The sequence below is a fragment of the Arachis hypogaea genome, chromosome 10 (assembly GCF_003086295.3).
Source record: "Arachis hypogaea cultivar Tifrunner chromosome 10, arahy.Tifrunner.gnm2.J5K5, whole genome shotgun sequence".
Classification (NCBI taxonomy): Eukaryota; Viridiplantae; Streptophyta; class Magnoliopsida; order Fabales; family Fabaceae; genus Arachis; species Arachis hypogaea.
The window spans coordinates 5,172,690-5,194,607 of NC_092045.1; the positions used below are offsets into that span (position 1 = coordinate 5,172,690).

A 21,918-nucleotide genomic window follows, 5' to 3' on the forward strand; every position below is an offset into this window, starting at 1 on the left:
GTATTGTAAACCTTAATATTTTGTGTTATTAGTCATTAGAAGACTATAAATTAATATTTTATGTTTAGAATGCATAAGACTTTAGACTAATACATAAGATTGTATTATTTTGTATTGATTTAAATATTTGGTTTCATCAAGTCTAGGGCCGGGTTCGGGTCTAATAAATAGATCCGGTGTAATTTTCGGGCCGGGTCTGGGTCACATCAAACCCGACTTCACCCGACCCATGTGCACCCCTAGTATGAACCTTGAAATGTCTTTGTGAGGTACATTTGTATATATACCTTATTTAAAATGAGTTAATAGCTCAAATGGTATATGTTACCATATATATATATATTAGTTTAAAAAAATCATATTTTTATGATAAAGTAATGTCATTTTTATTTATTATTTCAACAACCATGTCATATAAATACTATGTCTTATCATCAATTATATTTTATTTTATATAATCAATTTATTTATAAAAAAATAATTTTTTTAGTTTTTTATTTGTTTGCATTCTATTTATATATTTACACATATTAATGTTATTTTCATTTTTTAGATGTTTGGGATATAAATTTATATTTTTTAATGGGCAATTTACGCAAATAAAATGATTGAAGAAAACGTTTACGCAAATATAACATTGACAATTTCCAGACGCAAATGCAACAAACGCAACTATACATAATCCGCTACACCCTGCAGCGAAACTTAATTGCACGTAATTCGCTACAGGGTATCGCAGATTACGTTGAGGGCGGAGTTACTCATAAACCACTACACCCTGTAGCGGTTTATGACCAAATGGCTTTTATGCATAATCCACTACACCCTGTAGCGGATTATGAGTATAGTGGTGTTTATATGTTAGGGTTTAAAACCCATGATGCAAAATGCACGAATTGATACAAAATTTTATCGTCATTCGCAGTAACTCGTACAGAAATAATACAGGTATAACTACATAACTAATACAGATATAACTATCACAAGTCGTTAACCCTAACAGAAAATAAATAAGTCATAATTCATACATGGATAACTGTCGAAAATTAAGAGAGTCGGACGCTACTGCTGGTCACCGTCAACATCATGATCGCCTCCGAATGGACCAAGTAGGTGCGAGCCTGTGCCACATCGAGTCGGACGCCTAACCCTAGCCGCTCGCCGATCTCCCGGCGGAGCCTCCTGTGCCCCAACTCCAAATGCAGATGGTGGCGTCCCCCCCATCCCGAACCAAGTGTCGTACGGGCTGCCTGCGGGCTCATTCAAGTCAACCGGGAGCTGGGTCTCAGGAACCTGGATCTCAGGCATATTCGCTGGATGTGGCCTATACTCCGTAGGGTCTGAAGGGCCGCCTGGAATCGGGCTCTGGTACTGATGAACGTCGTCACCCTGTATGAACTCATCAAAATCCGCATAGAACTGGGGTCCACCCAACTGATCGTCCAAATTCATGGTGAAAGAAGTGGCAGCAAGATCGGCTAACAGCTGTGTGCTACACCCATGTAGTACCTGAGAGCTAGATACGTGGGTAAAAGGTGTACCACCTATACTAGCCTCCGTGGTGCCACCAGCATGAGTGTCTGTAGGGTGCTGACGGGACGATCCTGCCTCATCATCGTGGTGGACGGAAGGTGCTCCTCCACCACGAGCAGCTCGTCGTCTAGCAGAAGATTGGCGAAGGCGATGATCTGCCTGGCCTCCGTCATTACCACCAACCTGCTCCTCCTGCATCATGTCGTCTAGCCAGCGCCACTCGCGATCAGTGGCACGTGTACCGATGCATCGTCTCCGCTCCAAACGTCTGTTATCCGGCATATCGAACGCTGGAACTCTAGTCGGCGCCTGCGACGACCCTCTGAGTATAGCATCGTCCGGAACCTGGGTCGGCGAAAGCAACTCCTGGTGACAGAATCCTATGTGCAACACGGTGCCACCAGTCCAAGTACTCAGTGGATGGACCAGGATCAGGAACTCTCTGGACACTCAACACAGAACGAACTCGCTCGTCCCAATGCTGATGCCATGTCCTATAGTAAGTGGGGAACCATCTATCTCCATCCTTGCCGTCCTTACTATGAAGATACTCTATGTTGAGCGCTGGCTCAGGCAAATGCTGTATGCCCCCTAGCTGTGGAAAGACCCTGTCAACCTGATGCCACTCAATAACTGCAAAGTAGATAAGGCTGGTGATAGCCCGCCATAACCGGCTGTGCTCCTCGGTCAGTATCTCCGGATGGATGACTGCCAGTACGTCCAGCAAACCATAAGGCTCCCACACAATCTGATGGACAGGAGGCAAGGTCAGCATTATACCAATGTATACATATAAGTGTGAAAAAAACAATTAAAATAACAACAAACAAAAACAAAATACTTACATCTCGATGAGTCAGTCAATCCAATGTCAGACGATACTGTATAATCCGCCGTTCCTTCCCATCAGAAGAGGGCAAATATGTGGCCCATCTGAGTAGCAAAAATAGCATGTAAGTATGTAATTTCAAATATAGAACGTAATGAACTTGAAAGAAAGAATGAATTAAAGTATACCTGAATGCCAATGGAAAAGAGAAGGCATCAAAACCCGGCGGCCTCAGCGTGGGGAACCGCCAAAAGATCCATGACTGTAGCAACTGTAGGGGTCCAGCCAAGTTGGTGACATTTCTGTTCGCCACCTTGCACATGCATCGGTACAGCTACGCTAATGCAGCGGCGCCCCAGTTATAGCTACCCATATCGTCAAGTCTCACCACAAAAGGCAACCAGCTAAGGTGGACTCGATTAGCACTCTTGTCCATGAACAGCTGTGTCGACAGAAGCATCATAATATACGCGCGTGCATATATGCGCACGGTCTCCTCCGAAGCATCCGCTAGTAACACCCTGAACCGCTCATGAAACCATGTGAAGTGGATTGTGTATAACTTTCTCTTATCTGGTGGCGAAAGCTCACCAAATAACTCTTCGAACCACTCCCATGCCGGTCTGGCCCCCTCGATGTGCATGTGGAAGTCTGTCATGCACCCGGAAACAGCCTGGCCATCCACAGGCAGCCCGAGCTGGTATGCCACGTCCTGGAACGTGATAGTACACTCTCCGAATGGCATATGGAAAGTGTGGGTCTCAGGCCGCCACCTCTCAATAAATGCGCTGACCAGAGGTTCATCCAACCAGAACCAATGCGCGTTCAGCCTAGCCAGGTGGTACAACCCAGCCCTCTCTAAGTAAGGTATGATCCTATCATGAAACGGCATATTCTGTTGTCTACGGACGCTATACACACATCGGGTTGGCTGCATTTTCAGAAATAAAGAACACCGGCTTAATTTCTAACAATAACATCACCAACCAAACTATAGCTTGTATTTCTAGTCTTAAGCTACTTGGGTTTTGAAATTACTAATTTATCTCTCTACATTGACTATTAAATGTTAGATGTCAAAGTTTATATTTCAAATTCTCATTTACAAACCAAAACCTAAACTAAGTCTCTATCTATCTAATTAATGAATTACTTTCTTAATATTGAATAAAATATATATTTATTAAAATAGTGTTTGGAAATACAGACACTTACCTCTGCATCGATGGTTCTGGCTACGTGAGCAACGCCGTCGAGCCGGTACAACCGCCGTTCATCCTTCATTCTTCCAAACTACTCAAATATTTTAAATTTTCTCTCCCTTCTCTCTACTTTCTCTCTCTAACTTTATTTCCAAAATAACTCAAATGATTTCCGCTACAGCCTCACGCGGTATATATAGACAACCCACTATACTCATAATCCGCTACAGGGTGTAGCGGATTATGCATAAAAGCCATTTGGTCATAAACTGCTACAGGGTATAGCGGTTTATGAGTAACCCCGCCCTCAACGTAATCTGTGATACCCTGTAGCAGTTTACGTGCAATTAAGTTCCGCTGCAGGGTGTAGCGGATTATATATAGTTGCGTTTGTTGCATTTGCGTCTGGAAATTGCCAATGTTGTATTTATGTAAACGTTTTTTCAATCATTTTATATGTGTAAATTGCCCTTTTTTAATCTTTACTTAAAATATTTATTTAATTTCCTACCATTCTCTACAGTAATGTGTTTTGCATTCATTAACTCTTGGAATTCTAATTTCCTACCTCTTGCATTTTTTTTAAATAATTAAAAAAATGAATGAATGAGAATGAAAAACATATAAAAATGTTATATTAAATTTAAGAAATTTTTGACAATTAATATAAGAGATTAAGAAATAAAAAGTAGTAAGAGTGTTAATATGTATAAGTTGTAGAATTTGAATATTTGTAACTGAATTTTTTTATAATTATCATTATTATGATACTTTTAATGTATATTTATTACATTTAATTAGTACTTGATGTTTTAATTGAATAATAATAGATAAAAGTTTTTTGTTTTAATTTTTAAAAATATTTTACTAAATAGTAATTGGTTGATTTTAATCTTTTGTCAAATTATTAGAATTGTTGATGTGGTATCATTAACAAAGAAAAGATGGTTAGAAAAAAGGAGATACTTCCATAAAGACGTAAAAAACATCTTTTTTTAAAGATATTTTTTAATAATTAAAATTTAACACATATAATCACTTAAATTATGTTATTTTTGTCAAAATTAGGTCAGACAAATTAATTTGACCGAAAAATAGTGAATCAAATTTTAAATCCGTCTAAATTAATATTATTTTTTATAAAAAATGACTACAACACCTCTATTATATAAAATTAATAAAATATTCTTATTATATATATTAATTTTGAGAATTCTAAATTCTAACCCTTTTCTTCTCTATGTTTATAGGGTTAAAATTTAAAATTTTTAAAATTAATATATATATATATATATAATATAGATATTTTAGTTGTGTTTTATAATAGGAATATTATAATAATTTTTATACCGGTTTAAAATTTAATTTATTAATTTTTTTACTAAACTGATTTATCCAGTCTAATTTTAATAAAAATAATATAATTTAATTGATTATATATGTTAAATTTTAATTTTTAAAAAATATCTTTATAAAAAAGATATTTTTAACATCTTTATTTAAGTGACTCCTTAAAAAAAATTAGTATAAACTTTTATATATTATAAATAGATAGATTCTCATACATTGCTAATTTGCTGATGTTATAGGACTTTAAAATAATGTATTTAACCACGGCTTGTAGGTATAAGGTTGCATATTCTAATACAGGATATCGTTTAACCTATGCAACTCTCAAGGTATAAGATATCTGTTTAGTTTACTATGTTCATAGCTTCCAATTTTATGCAACCAATTAAAGTGTATTTTGGATGAGATGAGCTAAATTTGACATATTAATTTTATATAGGGAGCTGGACACTCTTCTACAGAATATTTTCCAGAGAAATGCTTTGAAATGTTTGAAAGATCGATCCATTTTTATCCCTTGTAACTTGTAACCAGCAATGCATGCAAGATGCAACACTGCAGCGCTTCTTTTGAATTAGTTCCTACTGCTACCTCCCTGAAAAATAATGCTGTCAATTTTTATGTTTGATGCCATGGAATTTGATGATAAATTGTATTTCAATTTCAATACGAGAAAGATTTGCTATTCTAAGAGTCGTACATAATAAACAAAGAGGAATTATTTTAGATAAAAATTTAAGTTATAATATCCTTAATTATGTTTTAAATTTATAAAAAAATAAAATTTTTAATCATTTATATTTTTTAAAATATATATATATTTGAATAATAAAAGAATAAATTAAAATGTCTAAACATTATTCTTTTATACACATATACATGTGCTCGTAATATAATATCTGTTTCGTCCTGAGTGCACCGAGGTATGTGACTTCCAGGTGACAGTTCGGACCTCCGGCTGAGCTAGATGTCGTCCGGGGTCGTCGCGAATTAACCTCGGTCCTCTTGAAACACAGCGGCGGGAGCACCTACAAAAAGCACTCCGACGCTCAAGTAAGTATATGAGTTATATAAGAATAAGGAGTGATAAACTGAAATGAGTTATGTGACCTAGCTCTTTGTGGTTTATTAGGTTTATTTTTATAGATAAGCAGTGTGTCAGTTTGTTTGTTTTCGAAATGTTAGGTGAGTGCCGTTATTGATATCTTTGACCTGTGTAGAGTCGTGATCGGATTTGAGGGAGTGAGATCCGTGGTTGTGGGTGATGGTTGAGAGATGATGCTGACCTGTCCACAATTTAGTTAGGAGTTTCTGCTTTGTTTAGTTTCTCCGAGTTCTTAGGTCGGTAATCAGTTGCGGGTTTATCTCCGAGGTTGGTGGGGTACACGTCATAGTCCCCAAGTTCGGCTAGTGTTGTACGGAAGAACGGTAGGCGAACTTTAGTTGATTTGTTGTTGACTCCCTTCTTTTGTGGCCTTATAGCTTTTTGTTGTTGCTGGGCCTCTGTGGCCCATTGAAGGAATTTGAAAAAGAAATTGGGGAGACTCTTTGGTTACTCTTGCGGGTTGTGCCTTATTTAATGTGCCTTTATGTTTTTTGATTTCCCACGTTAGTGGTAGTTATTGACTAAGGTTCCCACTAATTTAGTGGACTTGCAATAATAGCTGTAACTTGCTTCGGGACTTTACGTTTTGCTGTTACGTTTTTTACGGTTTAACCTTCCTCATGTCTTTGCAAGGTTAGTGTTTCTTTTCGTTGCTTTTTACTATTACTTCTATGATGAGAGAGAAGGGGAAATAAAAGTTGAAAGCGGTTGAGGAGAGGGAAGATGATCCGTATCATTGGGTCCATGACGACGTTAGGACTTGTTCTTCCTCGTTTACCACTGCCGAGTCCATATCTGATTTGGGTAGTTTGAATGTTGTTAGGGGCAGTTCTGTTGCTGCTGTTGAACTCCTTCCCTGTTCTGATACTGATAGGGTTTGTGAGAGGAGGGGCGATTGGGGGTATTTCTACATGTATACTCCCTGTATCGTTGAATTTGGTGTGGGATTTTCCTTTACTTCTTTTGAGTGTGACGTTCTTACGCAGCTCAATTGCGCACCTTCACAACTTCACCCAAATTCCTGGGCATTTCTTTGTGCCTTTAAGTGCTTGATGGATTTCTTCTCTTTTCCTTGTTCGTTGCCCCTGTTTTTCTCTCTGTTTCAGTCAAAAGGCGTTCGAAAGGGTTTGTGGGTTTGTCTTAGTAGTTTCCCGGGTCGTTCCTTGTTTCTCTTGTACAAATCTTCGTTCAAGAATTTTAAATCCCTGTTTGTTAAAGTTAGGACAGCTGAGACTGAGTACCCATTCTATTTGGATAATGAGCTTATTGAAAGGTTTCCTCTCTACTGGTGTTCTGAGCCGAGTCAGATTCTTGAGGCCTCTGAGCGGAGTGAGGAGGAAGATTTCCTTTTAGATTTCTTGGTTGAGAGCTTCGCTGCTGGAGAGTGTTTATCGATTTCTGAACTTCTGTATTTGTATAACTCTAGTGATAATGAGGGCTTGAAAGCGTATATAGGTATCGTTGCTTGTCTGTTATTAGGTTTGTTGATGTTCTTATATTTTCTAATGTTTGGTGCTTTCAGGTGGCCGAGTTTCTCTTCTTGATCCGACGAAGTTTCAGTCCTTCTTGAAGAAGAAGAAAGAGAAAGGCACTGGTGGTGTGGGGTGCAGAAGGACGATGGTGGTCAAGTTGCTTATTCTGCTGCCCAGCCGATGTCTTCGTATAAGAGGAGGAGGGATGATAATGACAGGTTGTTAGAGATCATCTCGGAGGGCAAGCAGGAGGCCCATGGGGATGGTGGGGTTGCTTTTGATCGTCAGAAGAAACTTCATGGCTTCGTTCCTGGGTCTAGTTCTCAGTCCTTGTGGAGTGATCAATTCAATTTCGCCAAGCTTTCGGATAGGGCGTCCCAGTACCCGGGGGACATGCTCATGACTCGACGGGTTGGCATGGAGGCCCTTGGAAAGTTTGTTCAGGTCGGTTTTCTATATGAGCTCTTTTATTTTCTTTTGGTATTTTTGATCCTTACGTTTTGTAGTTTTTGTAGATCGTTGCCTCTCGCTTACTATGTGTTGGCCGTACTACCGAGCTCATAGGTGCTGAACAACAGGAGGTTGTAGATAAGGTTTCTCAATTTGAGAAATCTTATAAGGAAAGAGTTGCTGAGTTGGAGAGGTCTTTGAAGGAGAAAGATGATGCCGTGGTTAATGCTGTAGCCAAAGCAAAGGATTCTGAGGATGAGGTTGTTTGCTTAAGGGATCAGGTTCGGTTGTTGCAAGCTGACATCAAAGAGAGTGATGTTTCCAAAGGGAAGTTAATTGCTTGGGTTCATGAATTAGAGGAGGTAGGAATGGAGATGTTTTCCTCTGGCTTTGATCGTGCTGTTAGCCAGATCTCCTTCTTGGCTCCTGACTTTGACTGTGACTGTTTGGACGTGACTAAGATCGTGGTTGGTGGGAAAATGATCGTGGATGGTACTGCCAAGGAGCATGATAAGAATGCTCCTTCTTGATTTGTATATTTGTAACTTATTTTCTATTTGGCCGAGCTTAGCTTTGTAGACCGATGTTTTGGTCTATTTGACTGTACTTATTCTTGTTTTTTGTTTTGAAACTTGAATGATGTTTTTTGTTTCGGCCATGTTTTGGACAAGTTTGAAAATATCGTTTACTATGATTTTGTTAGCATATACTTTATTGTTTCCGGATTTGTTGTTTAGAATTGGAATTGTTTGAAGATAGTCATTCGCATTTCTTTGAATGTATTGTGCGTCCGGCCTCGTTAAAACCCTCCTTAGGCAAACCCCTTTTTGGGAAAAAACTTTAAGGGGGGGGGGGGAAAAAGAGTACCTTCATTTGCCGATTGTACAAGTCATGGTCTGTACATTTTTAGGGAGGAAACATTCCAGTTCCCTGACATTGTGTTGCCTTGTAGTGTTTGAAGTCGGTAAGCCCCCATTCCGAGTACTTTTGATATTCGGAACGGGCCTTCCCAGTTTGCGGCTAGCTTGCCATGTGAATGAGGTCGTCTGCCTTCTTCTGTTCGTCTGAGGACTATATCGCCCTCCATGAATGTCCTCGGAACAACTTTATTATTGTGCTTCCTTTCTGCCAGTTGTTTCTGGGCTCTTTGTTTGATGGCGGCGATTTCTCTGTCTTCCTCGGCCAGGTCAAGCTCGACATTTTTGGCTCTTATATTATGTTGTTCGTCGTATAGCTCGTCTCTTAACGTGGGGACCCCGATTTCTACAGGGATTAATGCTTCTGAACCATAGACTAACTTGAAGGGTGTCTCACCTGTGGTGTTTTGTACTGTGGTGTTGTAGCTCCACAATATTTTCGGGATTAGCTCAGCCTATTCTCCCTTTGCATTATCGAGCTTTCTCTTTATTGCCTGCAATACAACTCGGTTAGCAGCTTCGGCCTGCCCATTGGTTTGTGGGTGTTCGACCGAGCTAAAATGATGCTATATATTAAAATTTTTTAGAAATGAGCCGAGCTTATTATCTGTAAATTGTCTACCATTGTCTGATATTATTTTCCTTGGTATTCCAAATTGGCATATTATGTTTTTCCATATAAAAGATCGTACCTTTTTGGCTGTTATTCTTGCTAAGGGTTGTGCTTCTATCCATTTTGAGAAGTAGTCTATTGATACTAAAAAAAATTTTACCTGTCCTGGTGCTATTGGAAATGGGCCGAGGATATCGAACCCCCATCTGTGGAAAGGCCAGCTTACCTCCATGCTGTGTAATACCTCGGCCGGCTTTGTAGAGATGGCTTCGTGCTTTTAGCATTTGTCACATGTCTTGACTTTTGCTATGCAATCCCTATTCATGGTCGGCCAATAGTATCCTGTTCAGGCTATTTTTGCGGCGAGAGCTCGTCCTCCTATGTGGTTTCCACATACGCCCTCGTGAACTTCGTCCATCACCTCTTTTGCTTCATCTTCGCTTAGGCATTTTAGCAATGGTTGTGAGAAACCGCGCCTGTACAGCTCTCCCGCTATCCTTGTGTAGAAGCTCGCCTTACGCCTGAAGTGTTGTGGGTTGAGCTCGTCCCTGGGTTTGGTGCCTGTATTTATGTACTTAAGAAAAGGTGTTCTCCAGTCATGGAGGCGGTTAATGTTTTCTATGTATAATAGTTCAATGCTGGGTTTTGTGAGTGTAAGTTGTGATAGTGCTGATGTTTGTGTATCTGCCCTAGTGGCGGCGAGTTTGGATAATATATCTGCTCTAACATTCTTTTCTCTATGCACATGTAGTATAATAAACGAGCTGAATTTTGAAATGAGATCCTTTGCTATGAGCCAATATTGCTCTAGCAAGGGATCTTTTACCTGGAACTCTCCTCGGATCTGCTGGACTACCAAAAGGGAGTCGCAATGGGATGTCAGATTTTGTACTTGGTGCCTTAGGGCGAGTTTGAGTCCTGCTATGAGGACCTCGTACTTGGCCTGGTTGTTGCTTGCTAAAAAATGGAACTAGAGGGCTTGTTCGGCTACCACTTCATCTTCTTCTTTCAGGATTATCCAGGCCCCACCTCCTTCCCGACTTGACGCTCCATCCACGTGTAACTTCCATGTTTTGTTGTGCTCATCAAGAGTCAGTTCCGTGATGAAGTCGGCAAGGATCTGTGCTTTGAGGGCCGATCTTGGTTGAAACTGAATGTCGAATTCCGAGAGCTCGATTGACCATTTGGTCAAACGTCCGGCCAGTTCTGGTTTTGTCAGTATTTGCCTTAATGGGTGGTTTGTCCTTACTATTATTGTGTGGCTTTGAAAATAGTGCCTTACTCTTCTTGTTATGACCACGAGTGTTAAGGCTAGCTGTTCTATCCTCGGATACCTTTGTTCCGTTGGTTGCATGACTCTGCTGACGAAGTATACTGGCTGTTGTGTCTTCCCTGTCTCGATGACAAGAGCCGAGCTTATAGAGTAATTGGAAATAGACAAATATAAATATAGGGGTTTACCGACTTCAGGTCATTGCAGCACGGGTGGTGATGATAAGATAGTTTTAAGCTCGGCAAACGCCTTCTCGCACTCTTTTGTCCATTGGAATTTTTTATTCTTTAAGATCGTCTGGAAGAATAGGTATGATCGGCTTGATACTGCTGGCAAGAACCAAGATATTGCGGCTACCCTTCCTGCTAATTGTTGTACCTCTTTCATCGTTTTAGGGCTTGCCATGTTGAGTATTGCTTCGCATTTTTCAGGGTTCACTTCAATTCCTCGTGAGGTTAGCATAAATCCGAGGAATTTGCCTCCTTGAACTCCGAAGGCGCATTTTTCTAGGTTGAGTCTCATATTGTATGATCGGATCTGTTCGAATATTTCCTTGAGGTCGTCGCAGTGTGACCGCTCTTGAGTGGTCTTGGCGACCATATCGTCAACATAAATTTCTATGTTCCGACCTATTTGGTGCCGGAATACTTTGTCCATCAGTCGTTGGTAAGTTGCACCTGCATTCTTTAGACCAAATGACATGACTCTATAACAGAAATTACCATGTTCAGTTATAAATGCTGTCTTGCTTTAGTCTTCTGGATGCATGAGGATCTGGTTGTAGCCAGAGTATGCATCCATGAAGCTTAAGCTTTTGAAACCTGATGCATTGTCTACAAGTTTATCGATGCACGGCAAAGGGTAAGCATCTTTAAGGCATGCTTTGTTTAAATTTGTAAAGTCGAAGCACATGCGCCATTTACCTGGGTTTTTTCTTACCATTACCACTGAGAGCCATGTGGTGAAGCGGATTTCTTTGATGAAGTTGGATTTAAGGAGCTTCTCTGTTTCTTCTAAGGCTGCCCTTGATTTTTTTGCCCCGAGGTTCCTCTTCTTCTGAGCTATAGGTTGGCTTGTTCTGTCAATGGCCAGTTTGTGGTAGATTATGTCTGGGCTTATACCGGGTATGTCTGCTGGGGTCCATGTTAATAAATCAGCATTGGCTTGTAATATTCTTATCAACTCCGACCTCTCTTGTCCCTGTAGTGCTTGACCGATGTATGTTACCTGTTTTGGTGTGCGGGTCAGTTGAATCTTCTGGAGCTCATCTGCTAGTTGAGGTCTTTCTTGGGTGTCTCCTCGAGGATCAAGCTCGGCTAAGGACAAAACTTCCGTGTCATGTATTGACTGGACTTCATGTTGTTTCTGGCTTGTGTCCGACCTTTTTAGGCTTGCATTATAGCATTGCCGAGCTTGTTGGTGGTCAGAATGTATTGTTGCTATCTTGCCGCCTTGTGCCTGAAATTTAACACAAAGATGAAAAGTGGATATGACTGCTCTGAACATATTCAGAGCAGGTCTTCCGAGAATAATATTGTAAGGACTGGGGCAGTCAACTATTAGGTATTGTATGTCTATGGTTCTTGATAACGGGTGATCTCCTATTGTTGTCCTTAGCCATATATAACCTTTGATCGGCACTCTTTCTCCAAAGAATCCTACTAATTCTCCGGATGAGGGTTGCATTAGTTTTTCAGATAAATTCATTTTGAGAAAGTAGAGTAAAAGAGGACATCTGCACTACTACCTGGGTCCAAAAGGACTTTTCTTACCAAAAGGTCGCCTGTTTGGATAGAGACTACTACCTGATCGTCTGAGTCAGGGGCGGCTGAGCATATGTCAGTTTGGTTGAAAGTGATCTCTAGGTCGGGCGTATTTTTGTTATCTGGTAGCGTTGTTCCTTCGATTGCTAGCATTGAAGCTACCGTGCCGAGGTTGTTTCGCCTCCTCCCGCGAATCCCCCAGATATGCAGTTTATAACCCCTTTAGGTGGGTTGTTATTTGACCATTTATTGGTGTCCTTGCTTGAGGTTTGCTGGCGTTCTTCTTTGTTCCTGTCGCTCTCCTTATACTTCCTTCCTTCTATGTACTTATCTAGGAGGCCCTGCCGAGCTAATCTTTCTAGGAGATCTTTGGCTATCACGCACTCGTCGGTTGTGTGACCATACTTCTAGTGGAAGGCACAGTGTTTACTTTTGTCGACGAATCGCTGATCTTGGTAGCTCCCAGCTCTTGTTGGTGGTTTTATAATTTTGGCGTTGAGTATTTCATTGATTATCTTTTCCCTCTTCGTATTGAATCTGGTGTAGTTGTCGAATTTTGGGATGAACTTGAATGATTTGTTGAGGTCTTTAGTGCTCGCCGACCTTGGTGTTCTGTCGTCTTCCCTTCTTGGTCTTCTTTCGGTTTTGTCGGCCTCATGGTGTTCTTCAATCTTCATTTGTCCAGCTGCCCTTTCCCAGAACTATTCTAGTGTCTTCTGCTTTGTAACCGCGATTATTTCTCTGAACTTTCCGGGTCGGAGACCGGCCTTGAGGGCATGTAGGTGGACGGCAGGATTTAGATCAGGTATTTCCATGGTGGCGTCTGTAAACCTGGTCATATAATCCTTCAGGCTTTCTTGTGGATCCTGGCGGATGGTGCTAAGGTAGTCCGATCCGTGTATGTAGATTCATGCTGCTGCAAACTAGTTGATGAAAGACCTTGCTAGTTCCTCGAAGGAAGCGATTGATCCTGCAGGTAATTTTGAAAACCAAAGCAAAGAAGCTCCGTCAAGGTAAGTAGGAAAAGCTCTAGAAAGCACAGGATCGTTATTAGGTCTGTTAAAAAACATCATAGACTAAAATTTTTAATGTGAGCCCGGGGGTCACCAATCCCCTTATATGGCTCAAGGGAGGAAGGAAGTGTGAAATGCTTCGGCATTTTATAATTCGTGATTTCTTTAGAGAATGGGTTGTCCAAGGTCAGTTTCTCCTTGGGGGGTTGACACATATTAGATCGGTGCCGCCTTGGGTTGAGCCTTTGGAATTGCCCTCCTCTCGTTTGCTGTTCTGGGTTGATAGCTCTGCTAACCTCTTGACTTCCGCTTGCAGCTCGGCCGTCTGGGCCACAAGTTCGGCCTGACTGAGTTGATGAACTCCATTGTCAGCCATGTTGGAAGGTTGATAAACCCCGCGTAAGAGAAGAACACAAAATGCAACGTGGAAAGAAAGTGGGGTTAGTGTAACTTTCGGGCCCCACGGTGGACGCCAAATATTCCGTCCTGAGTGCACCGAGGTATGTGACTTCCAGGTGACAGTTCGGACCTCCGGCTGAGCTAGACGTCGTCCGGGGTCGTCGCGGATTAACCTCGGTCCTCTTGAAACACGGCGGCGGGCGCACCTGCAAAAAGCACTCCGACGCTCAAGTAAGTATATGAATTATATAAGAATAAGGAGTGATAAACTGAAATGAGTTATGTGACCTGGCTCTTCGTGGTTTATTAGGTTTGTTTTTATAGACAAGTAGTATGTCAGTTTGTTTGTTTTCAAAATGTTAGATGAGTGCCGTTATTGATATCTTTGACCTGTGTAGAGTCGTGATCGGATTTGAGGGATTGGGTTCCGTGGTTGTGGGTGATGGTTGATAGATGATGCTGACCTGTCCACAATTTAGTTGGGAGTTTCTACTTTGTTTAGTTTCTCCGAGTTCTTAGATCAGTAATCAGTTGTGGGTTTATCTCCGAGGTTGGTGGGGTACACGTCAATTTCAATTTCAATACGAGAAAGATTTGCTATTCCAAGAGTCGTACATAATAAACAAAGAGGAATCATTTTAGATAAAAATTTAAGTTATAATATCCTTAATTATGTTTTAAATTTATAAAAAAATAAATTTTTTAACCATTTATATTTTTTAAAATATATATTTGAATAATAAAAGAATAAATTAAAATGTCTAAACATTATTCTTTTATACACATATACATGTGCTCGTAATATAATATCAATATACGAACTTCGTTATTTATTATCCTTTATTCATACTTGTGTTAACATAATTCTAACATGATCCCTTAAACGTGGTTTGGATGAAAATTTAAGACCAACCAAAATTAAATGAGGTAATGATCAAATCAGTACCCGAAAGATTAAAACACTGACATTGCGGTACCTAAGTATTGTAAACGACAAAATGGTACCTGGTTAATTTTAAAAACTGACAAACATATCCATAACTTGGCCGACCAAAGCTCCAGTGAGGACAATGCTTACGTGGACACCGGATTATGCTGACAAATCATGTTTTAATTGAGTTGTAATTTCTAATTAATTAATTTGCTAGCCTAGGTGGAAATTAGGTTAATTGGAATTCAATTTGCCCCCAAATCATTACTCTTTGCCCTAATCCCAAATCAACAACGCTCTCTATTCGTTCATTCGCAGTAGGGGATCCAAGATTGCAAGATGCATTCTGCAAGGGCTCGTGGAAAATCTGCAACGCTGAGAAGGTAGCCCTCGATGCAAGCCTGCGACGTGGATGGTGCTTCGGTCATTGTGAGTAAAAGTTACGATGGCTGTTGCTTTTGTCCCCTTCCAGTGGTTCCGTTGAAGTCGAAGACAAGTAGCAACCCTGATAGATGGTTTCTACACTGCCCTCTGTGGAAGGTAAGATTGGAATTGTAATGAATTGGTGAGGAAGTAGAATAATATTCCTTCTTGGTTTATCGTTGGTTCTTATTCATTTTTAGATTTCGATTGTTCTCTGATGTTTGAACTCTTCGTGTTGTGCCAGAACACAGAAATGCGTTGCGGGTATTTCCAATGGTTGGATGAAATACAAGCGAAATGTGTGGAAGGAGAAGTTTCTTCAGAGAACAGTAATATGCTGGGCAAATTAGAACCCAAAAAGAAAGGCAGAATCAATGTTGACTGTGGGGATGGACAGGAAATTCAAAGGATGATGATGGTACTATCTGTGGTGAATGACATGAAGGAGAATCTGAAGAGGGTTGAGTTGTGCCTAATTTTTATGTGTATTTTGATTGAGTTAAATGTGGCTTTGATTATGTTTAGGGTGGCTAAGTAGGTAGGCATTGTAGATTATAATAGTATAACGGTGAGAGATTGGAATTTTGTAATCTTGTCCTCAATGTAATTGAGATAAATTAATGCATATTGTGTTCTTGTTGTGCTTTGATTAAGTTGTTGTTGTTGTGATTTGACCAAGATACATGGAGTCTATGTAAGCCATGTCAATTAGTTTTGTAAACATAAACTGAATAAAACACCAAAATAACATCAAGTTATAACCATTAACTATTTAGAGGAACAAAGTTCAGGCCCCAAATAAGACAACCAAAATGACAGATGTTCATAGTAACTGCTACAGACCCAAGATGACAGTAACAAAACACAGAAACACTAGGTTAGCACTTACATGCCATAATGGCAGTTGGGTGCATTTTAAGTAAATCATGTCCAAAATGCAAATAACAACAAACTGAAAAACCCAAGAATCTAAACTCATTTCTTGTCATTTGTTGATGGCTTTGATAGTGGTGGTCCGGATGGCTTTTTCTTCTTCAAGGATGGTGTGGGCATGAAGCCTGTGAACCTGCTCTGTGTGGCTGGGCTTGCTGCTGCCATGGTCTCCCTAGTCACAGTTGGGGGCCTAAATGGTGCTGTAGGTTGGGCCTGAAGAGTGGGCCTAAGTAATGGACCTTGAGGCTTAGGCCCAACATTGGATGGAGATGCAGGAATTTGGGATCTAGACCCAACATCAGGGCTGACAAGACTAGGTTGAGCAGGGGGTGGTGGTGCAGCTGCTGTATTTTGTGCTGGAGTTGGAGGTGTTGTAGTGGCTGCCATTCCTCTTCGAGTGGTGCTGCCTCTTCCTATTGGTGGAACTGGATTGCCCCTGACAAAAGATGGTCTGCTTCTCTTCTTTGGTGCTGGTGATGGTTTTGAACTAGCTGTTGGAGCACATGGGTTGGTTGCAGCTGGTGTGGTGGCTACATTAGGGACTAAAGCATTTGTTGTAGTGTTGCCATCATTGATGTTATTCTGTATCAGTTTGTGCATTCATGAAATCAAATCTTCCATGGAGACAGATCCAACAGTTTAGGACAAGAAGGTAAAATAAATCACATTCTTTACCTGATCAGGCTGAGTTTGTGGATGGTTTTGAGTGAGCAGGCTGAGTTTGTGGATGGTTTTGAGTGAGCTCTTCCTCATCTGCAACATGTGCAGCGTGTGCAGCCTCCATGGTCTCCTCCCAGTTAGCTTCTTGCTCCCTAGCTTCATCCTCATCAAGATCTGGTTCTGCAGCTGCTGATCCACTTCCTTTGTGAGGACAAGTTCTGCTATTATGTCCAGCCTTACAAAAAACACATGAGTAAGGAAAAGCAGCATTAATAAAGTTGCAGATAGGACATAAAAGGTAAAGTAAATACATATAAGTAATGGTTTTTGTGTTGGTCACCCTTTTGCAGGTTTGGCATGTTATCTGTCCATAGCTTCTCTTGGCCTTGTATTGGCTGCCAGAACTTTGCTCAGTGCTATCCTTTCTTCTCTTCTTTGTAGATCTGCCAATAGGCCTCTTGTATGGAGGGGGCAGACATGGCAGCCCTTCGTGATGCTCCCAGTACTCCTGACTAGGTATGCTGTTAATGTGAAACATATAAGTCCTATTATAAGCCTCAATAGTGAGCTTGTGATGGACATAGTCTTCAGGTTTCTCATTCTTTCTTTGGATTGCTGCAATCCCATGACAGCATGGTAGTCCAGTGAGCTGCCATTTTCTGCATGAGCATGTCCTCTCTCGTGTATTGACTCTCACTCTATGTTGCCACTTTGTCACTTCAAACTACTTGTGCTCATCATCACCACACCATTGTGCTTCCCAGTAATTGGCTTGTCTTTTTTCTTTCTCTAACCTACTGACTTGTACAAGGGCTATTTTTCCAGTATAAGCCATCAGTGAGTCTTTGTGAGTTGCCATTATCTTCATGATGTAGAACCTAAGCTCCTCAAGCATTGTCAAAATGCTCTTCCCCCGAAGTCCCACGATTGTTGAGTTAAATGACTCACAGTTGTTGCTTGTCAAACTGTCTACCTTTGGCCAGTCTGAAAACCTTGATCTCGACCACTGTTCTTGTTCAAATTTTGACAAATACTCCCGAGCCTGTTTGTTGATCCGTTTCACATCTCCCATTGCATCATTAAATTCCTGATCAGTAGTTGCTTTTGCACATTGCCAAAATGTTGCCTTAAGTTCCTTATCCTTCCATCTCTTGTTCATATTTCTCCACATATGCATACAACAGAATCTGTGCTTCACCCCTGGCATGACGTCCTGTAATGCTGGGATTAGTCCCTGCATTGAATGGTAACCACAATGAATTAGAGGACATTTGAAAACTAATTTATATATACTTACAGGAACTCAAAAAACATTAAGATAGTCCACATCACCTTTTGCTGGTCTGACATAAAAACCCAGCCATTCTCATTGAAGTCCCCAATGTCTGTGTGCAACTCCTCCAGAAAGAATCTCCAATTTTTCCTTGTTTCTGCATCAACAACCCCATACGCTATTGGAAACAACTGATTGTTCGCGTCCTGACCAACTGCTGTTAGTAATTGCCCTCCAAAGTACCCTTTCAGAAACGTCCCATCCAAAACAATAAATGGCCTACACCCTGCTCTAAAGCCATTTTTGCAAGCAGCCAAACAGATGTACAAGTTTCTAAACCTAGGCAACCCTTCTGGCTGTGGAGTAGTCCCCATGTTGGCTCTTGAACCAGGATTAGCCTTCATGATTTCGTTAAGGTAGTCTCTGAGCCTTAGGTATTGATCTTTCTCTGTTCCCTCAATAACTTCCTTGGCTTTGTCCATAGCCTTATACATCATCCTCTCGTTGACTGAGATGTCATACTCCACTTTAAACCACTCATGTGCCTCTCTTTGCAGCATGTTCGGATGGATCTCAGCTATGGAACCAGTTCCTCAGCAACCCAAGCACATGAAACATATTTACTCTTGTTACTCCTGGGGTACGTATGCTCGTCCACAAATGTCTTTATCTGAAAGGATGCTGGGTAGTTGGTCCTGGCACAGTAGCACAACCAAGGGCAGTCTGGATCATAGCAGATCACCCTACACTTCTTCTTCTCATTCCTAAGGTAGAACACCTGTCTCCCAATTTGTATGTTGTACTTCTGCACTGCTGCTTTGAACTGCTCCATGGTCTCAAACTCCATATTCAACTTCAGAGTTATTTTTCCATATGGCGTGTTGGGATTATGTTGAGGAAATACAGGTTCCTCTTCGTCATCAGTTGCAGGGGGGCTACAGAGTTCTTCGGATTCATATTGGTACATCTCAGGTTCACTATCACCATCTTCTCTATTCGGGTTAGGCACCTCTACCCTTGGTGCTTCATCCTCCTTTTCAGGTACAATTCTTTGCCCAGATGATGCATTCGCATATTTGCTATTTTAACTAGTTGGTTTAGTTAGTTTTAGCTTAGCTTTATTCATTTTCCTTGAAATAAATAGACAAATTTGTGAACTTTTCCTCCATGCATTCATAAACCAAGAATTAAGTGAAATTTGACATAATCTATGCAAATGATTCAAGAAGATTATATGCAAGTTGATGTGAATGATTCCCTTGAAATTTAATGCATAAGATGGCAAAACTTTGAGGAAAATTCGTTGGTTTATGTTAGGGATGAAGCAAGAAGACAATGGAGCAAGGAAAGCTTGGAACAAGGAGGAATAGCAAGTTGGCAACCTGGAAACCAAGTTGGCAACGCCTATTTTGTGCAATCAGGAGCAAACAGCACGTTGGCAACTTGGAAACCAAGTTGCCAACGCCCATTTGGTGCTGCCAGGGAAGAACAGCACGTTGGCAACTTGAAAACCAAGTTGGCAACGTGCTGGTGTGTGTTCAGCAGAGTTGGCAGCTTGACCTTCCCCTCTTCAAGGATGAATATCTTGAACCACAAGGATCCAATTGGCATGATTCCAATTGCGTTGAGAAGCTGACATCAAGAGCTTTCCAACGATATACAATAGTCCATAATGTGACAAGGAATGGAAGCTCAAATCAGAGGGAAACTTAAGCCCCAAATGCAAGGAAATGAAGGATTGCAAGTTGCCAACTTGAAGACCAAGTTGGCAACGCCAGAGCCACCAGGGGAGGATGTCACCACGTTGCCAACGCCAACACCAAGTTGGCAACGCCAAGGGCCACCAGGGGAGGATGTCACCACGTTGCCAACGCCAACACCAAGTTGGCAACGCCAAATGGTGCTGCCAGCCAGGTTGCCAACGCCAAATGGTGCTGCCAGCCAGGTTGCTAACGCCAAATGGTGCTGCCAGCCAAGTTGCCAACGCCAGAATCAAGTTGCCAACGCCAAGCCTCACCATTCACGTTGCTAACGCCAGGGAGAGGCACCATTCAAGTTGCTAACGCCAGGGAGAGGCACCATTCAAGTTGCCAACGCCCACAAGCATGCCATGCACGTTGCCAACGCCCATTGGCCTTGCCATGCACGTTGCCAACGCCAGGAAGCAAGCATGGAGCCTTGAGAAAGGCTCGAGCACGTTGCCAACGTGCTAAAGAGAAGGAGTTATTCACAACAATGCCAGGAAATTGTGGTGCACGTTGCTAACTTGAAATGTATGGGCGTTATTCACAACAACTCCAACAAGGCAGCCTGACCATGTCCTCTTTAATGGAAGATATCTTGAGCTACAGAGATCCAAATTGAGTGCTTCCAGTTGCATTGGAAAGCTGACATTTAGAGCTTTCCAACCATATATAATAGTCTATGGTGAAGCACAAAATTGAAGCCAAACCAGAGTCATCTTTAGGCCCTAAAAACAAGAACATGAAGTGAAATTCAAGAAGGCTAGAGATTAGCCTAGGAGTGTGGCTCGAGCACGTTGCCAACGTGCTAGATAGGGGGCGTGTTTTGCAACAACGCCAGCCCCAAGCCCTTGCCTTGGGAGAGTAAGGCACGAGCACGTTGCCAACTTGGGGTTTAAGGTGCGTTTTTGGCAACAACTTGGCAACAACTTGGCAGCTTGACCTTACCTTCTTTGAGGAACCATAACTTGAGCTAGGAAAGTCCAATTGAGGTGATTTCAGTGGCATTAGAAAATAGACATCAAGAGCTTTCCAATGATGTATAATAGTCCATATGGAGGCTGAAGGTTGACACTCAAATTCTGGGATACATTTAGCATGAAAGTAGAGCCAAGAAGAGGAAAAGCAAGTTGTTTGCAACAACTTGGGCTAGCAACGCCCAAGTCTCATACTTCACTTCCAGGAAAATGTCAAGCACGTTGCCAACGTGCATTTGGCCTGGAGTTAGTGTCAATAACGCCAAGCCAATGGGCCAGAAACATGATGAATGAACTCTTCCCTTCCAAGTCTAGCAACACTTCCAATTGAGCCAAGAATTCAACAATGAGAAAGCCCACATTGATAACCCAAATTGGAGATCTCTGAAGAGTTTTAGGAGTAGTATAAATAGAAGAGATTGATGTACTTGTGGAGGACTTTTGGACTTTTACACTTTTTACACTTTACTTTTTACACTTAGTCATTTTTACACTTTTGAGCACTTGTATTTGGAAACTCTTTTGGTACTTCCGAGAGAAGACCCAGAGAGCTAATTTTGGTTCATCTTGGAACTTCTCTTCTTCATTTTCTTAATTTTCAAGCATTTACTTATTCTTCTTCATCTTTCTCTACACTTAGTTTAATTTTTGTTAATGGCATTTGTTGTTGAGATTGGAGCTATGATTCACTAAACCCCACTTTCATTAGGGGGAGGAGCTCTGTTGGTTGGAATGAATTGGTGAACCATCTTCTCTTTCTCAATTTTAGTGGTTGATCTAAAGAGGGAACTCTTGTTCTTCAAAGATTCAACCACCATCGAGAGAGGGGTTAATCTATATGAATTATGTGGTGAATTTGATGAATGAGCCACATAATTCAGTTTAGAGTTCAACCTTTCATGATTTCCTCAATCAATATACCTTGGTTAGTATGTGAGATGTAACTCTCCTTGGTTGAGATTTTGGACATTGTGTGGCTGGATTAAAATTGAGCTTCATCTCTTCTCATGAACAATTAGATCACGAGAGTGGCAATTGGCTATGTTGAGAGAGATTGAAT

At 41.1% G+C, this 21,918-nt stretch overlaps 3 protein-coding genes across 3 annotated transcripts; all 3 read right to left on the reverse strand.

Annotated features, from left to right (window-relative positions):
• Nucleotides 1-2,696: 2,696 nt before the first annotated feature.
• Nucleotides 2,697-3,646, reverse strand: LOC112717218 (protein MAIN-LIKE 2-like). Its single transcript, XM_025769313.1, has 2 exons — nt 3,578-3,646; nt 2,697-3,293 (listed from the first exon to the last, which is right to left on the reverse strand). The coding sequence occupies exons 1-2, from the start codon at nt 3,644-3,646 to the stop codon at nt 2,697-2,699; spliced, it is 666 nt and encodes a 221-aa protein (XP_025625098.1).
• Nucleotides 3,647-9,817: 6,171 nt separating this feature from the next.
• Nucleotides 9,818-11,446, reverse strand: LOC140175549 (uncharacterized). The gene is made up of 3 exons (XM_072204055.1): nt 11,123-11,446; nt 10,653-10,886; nt 9,818-10,414 (listed from the first exon to the last, which is right to left on the reverse strand). Exons 1-3 carry the CDS (start codon nt 11,444-11,446, stop codon nt 9,818-9,820), a joined length of 1,155 nt encoding a protein of 384 aa, XP_072060156.1.
• A 48-nt stretch (nt 11,447-11,494) lies between these two features.
• LOC140175550 (uncharacterized) lies at nt 11,495-12,451 on the reverse strand. The gene has a single exon (XM_072204056.1). The coding sequence runs from the start codon at nt 12,449-12,451 to the stop codon at nt 11,495-11,497; it is 957 nt and encodes a 318-aa protein (XP_072060157.1).
• Nucleotides 12,452-21,918: the final 9,467 nt, after the last annotated feature.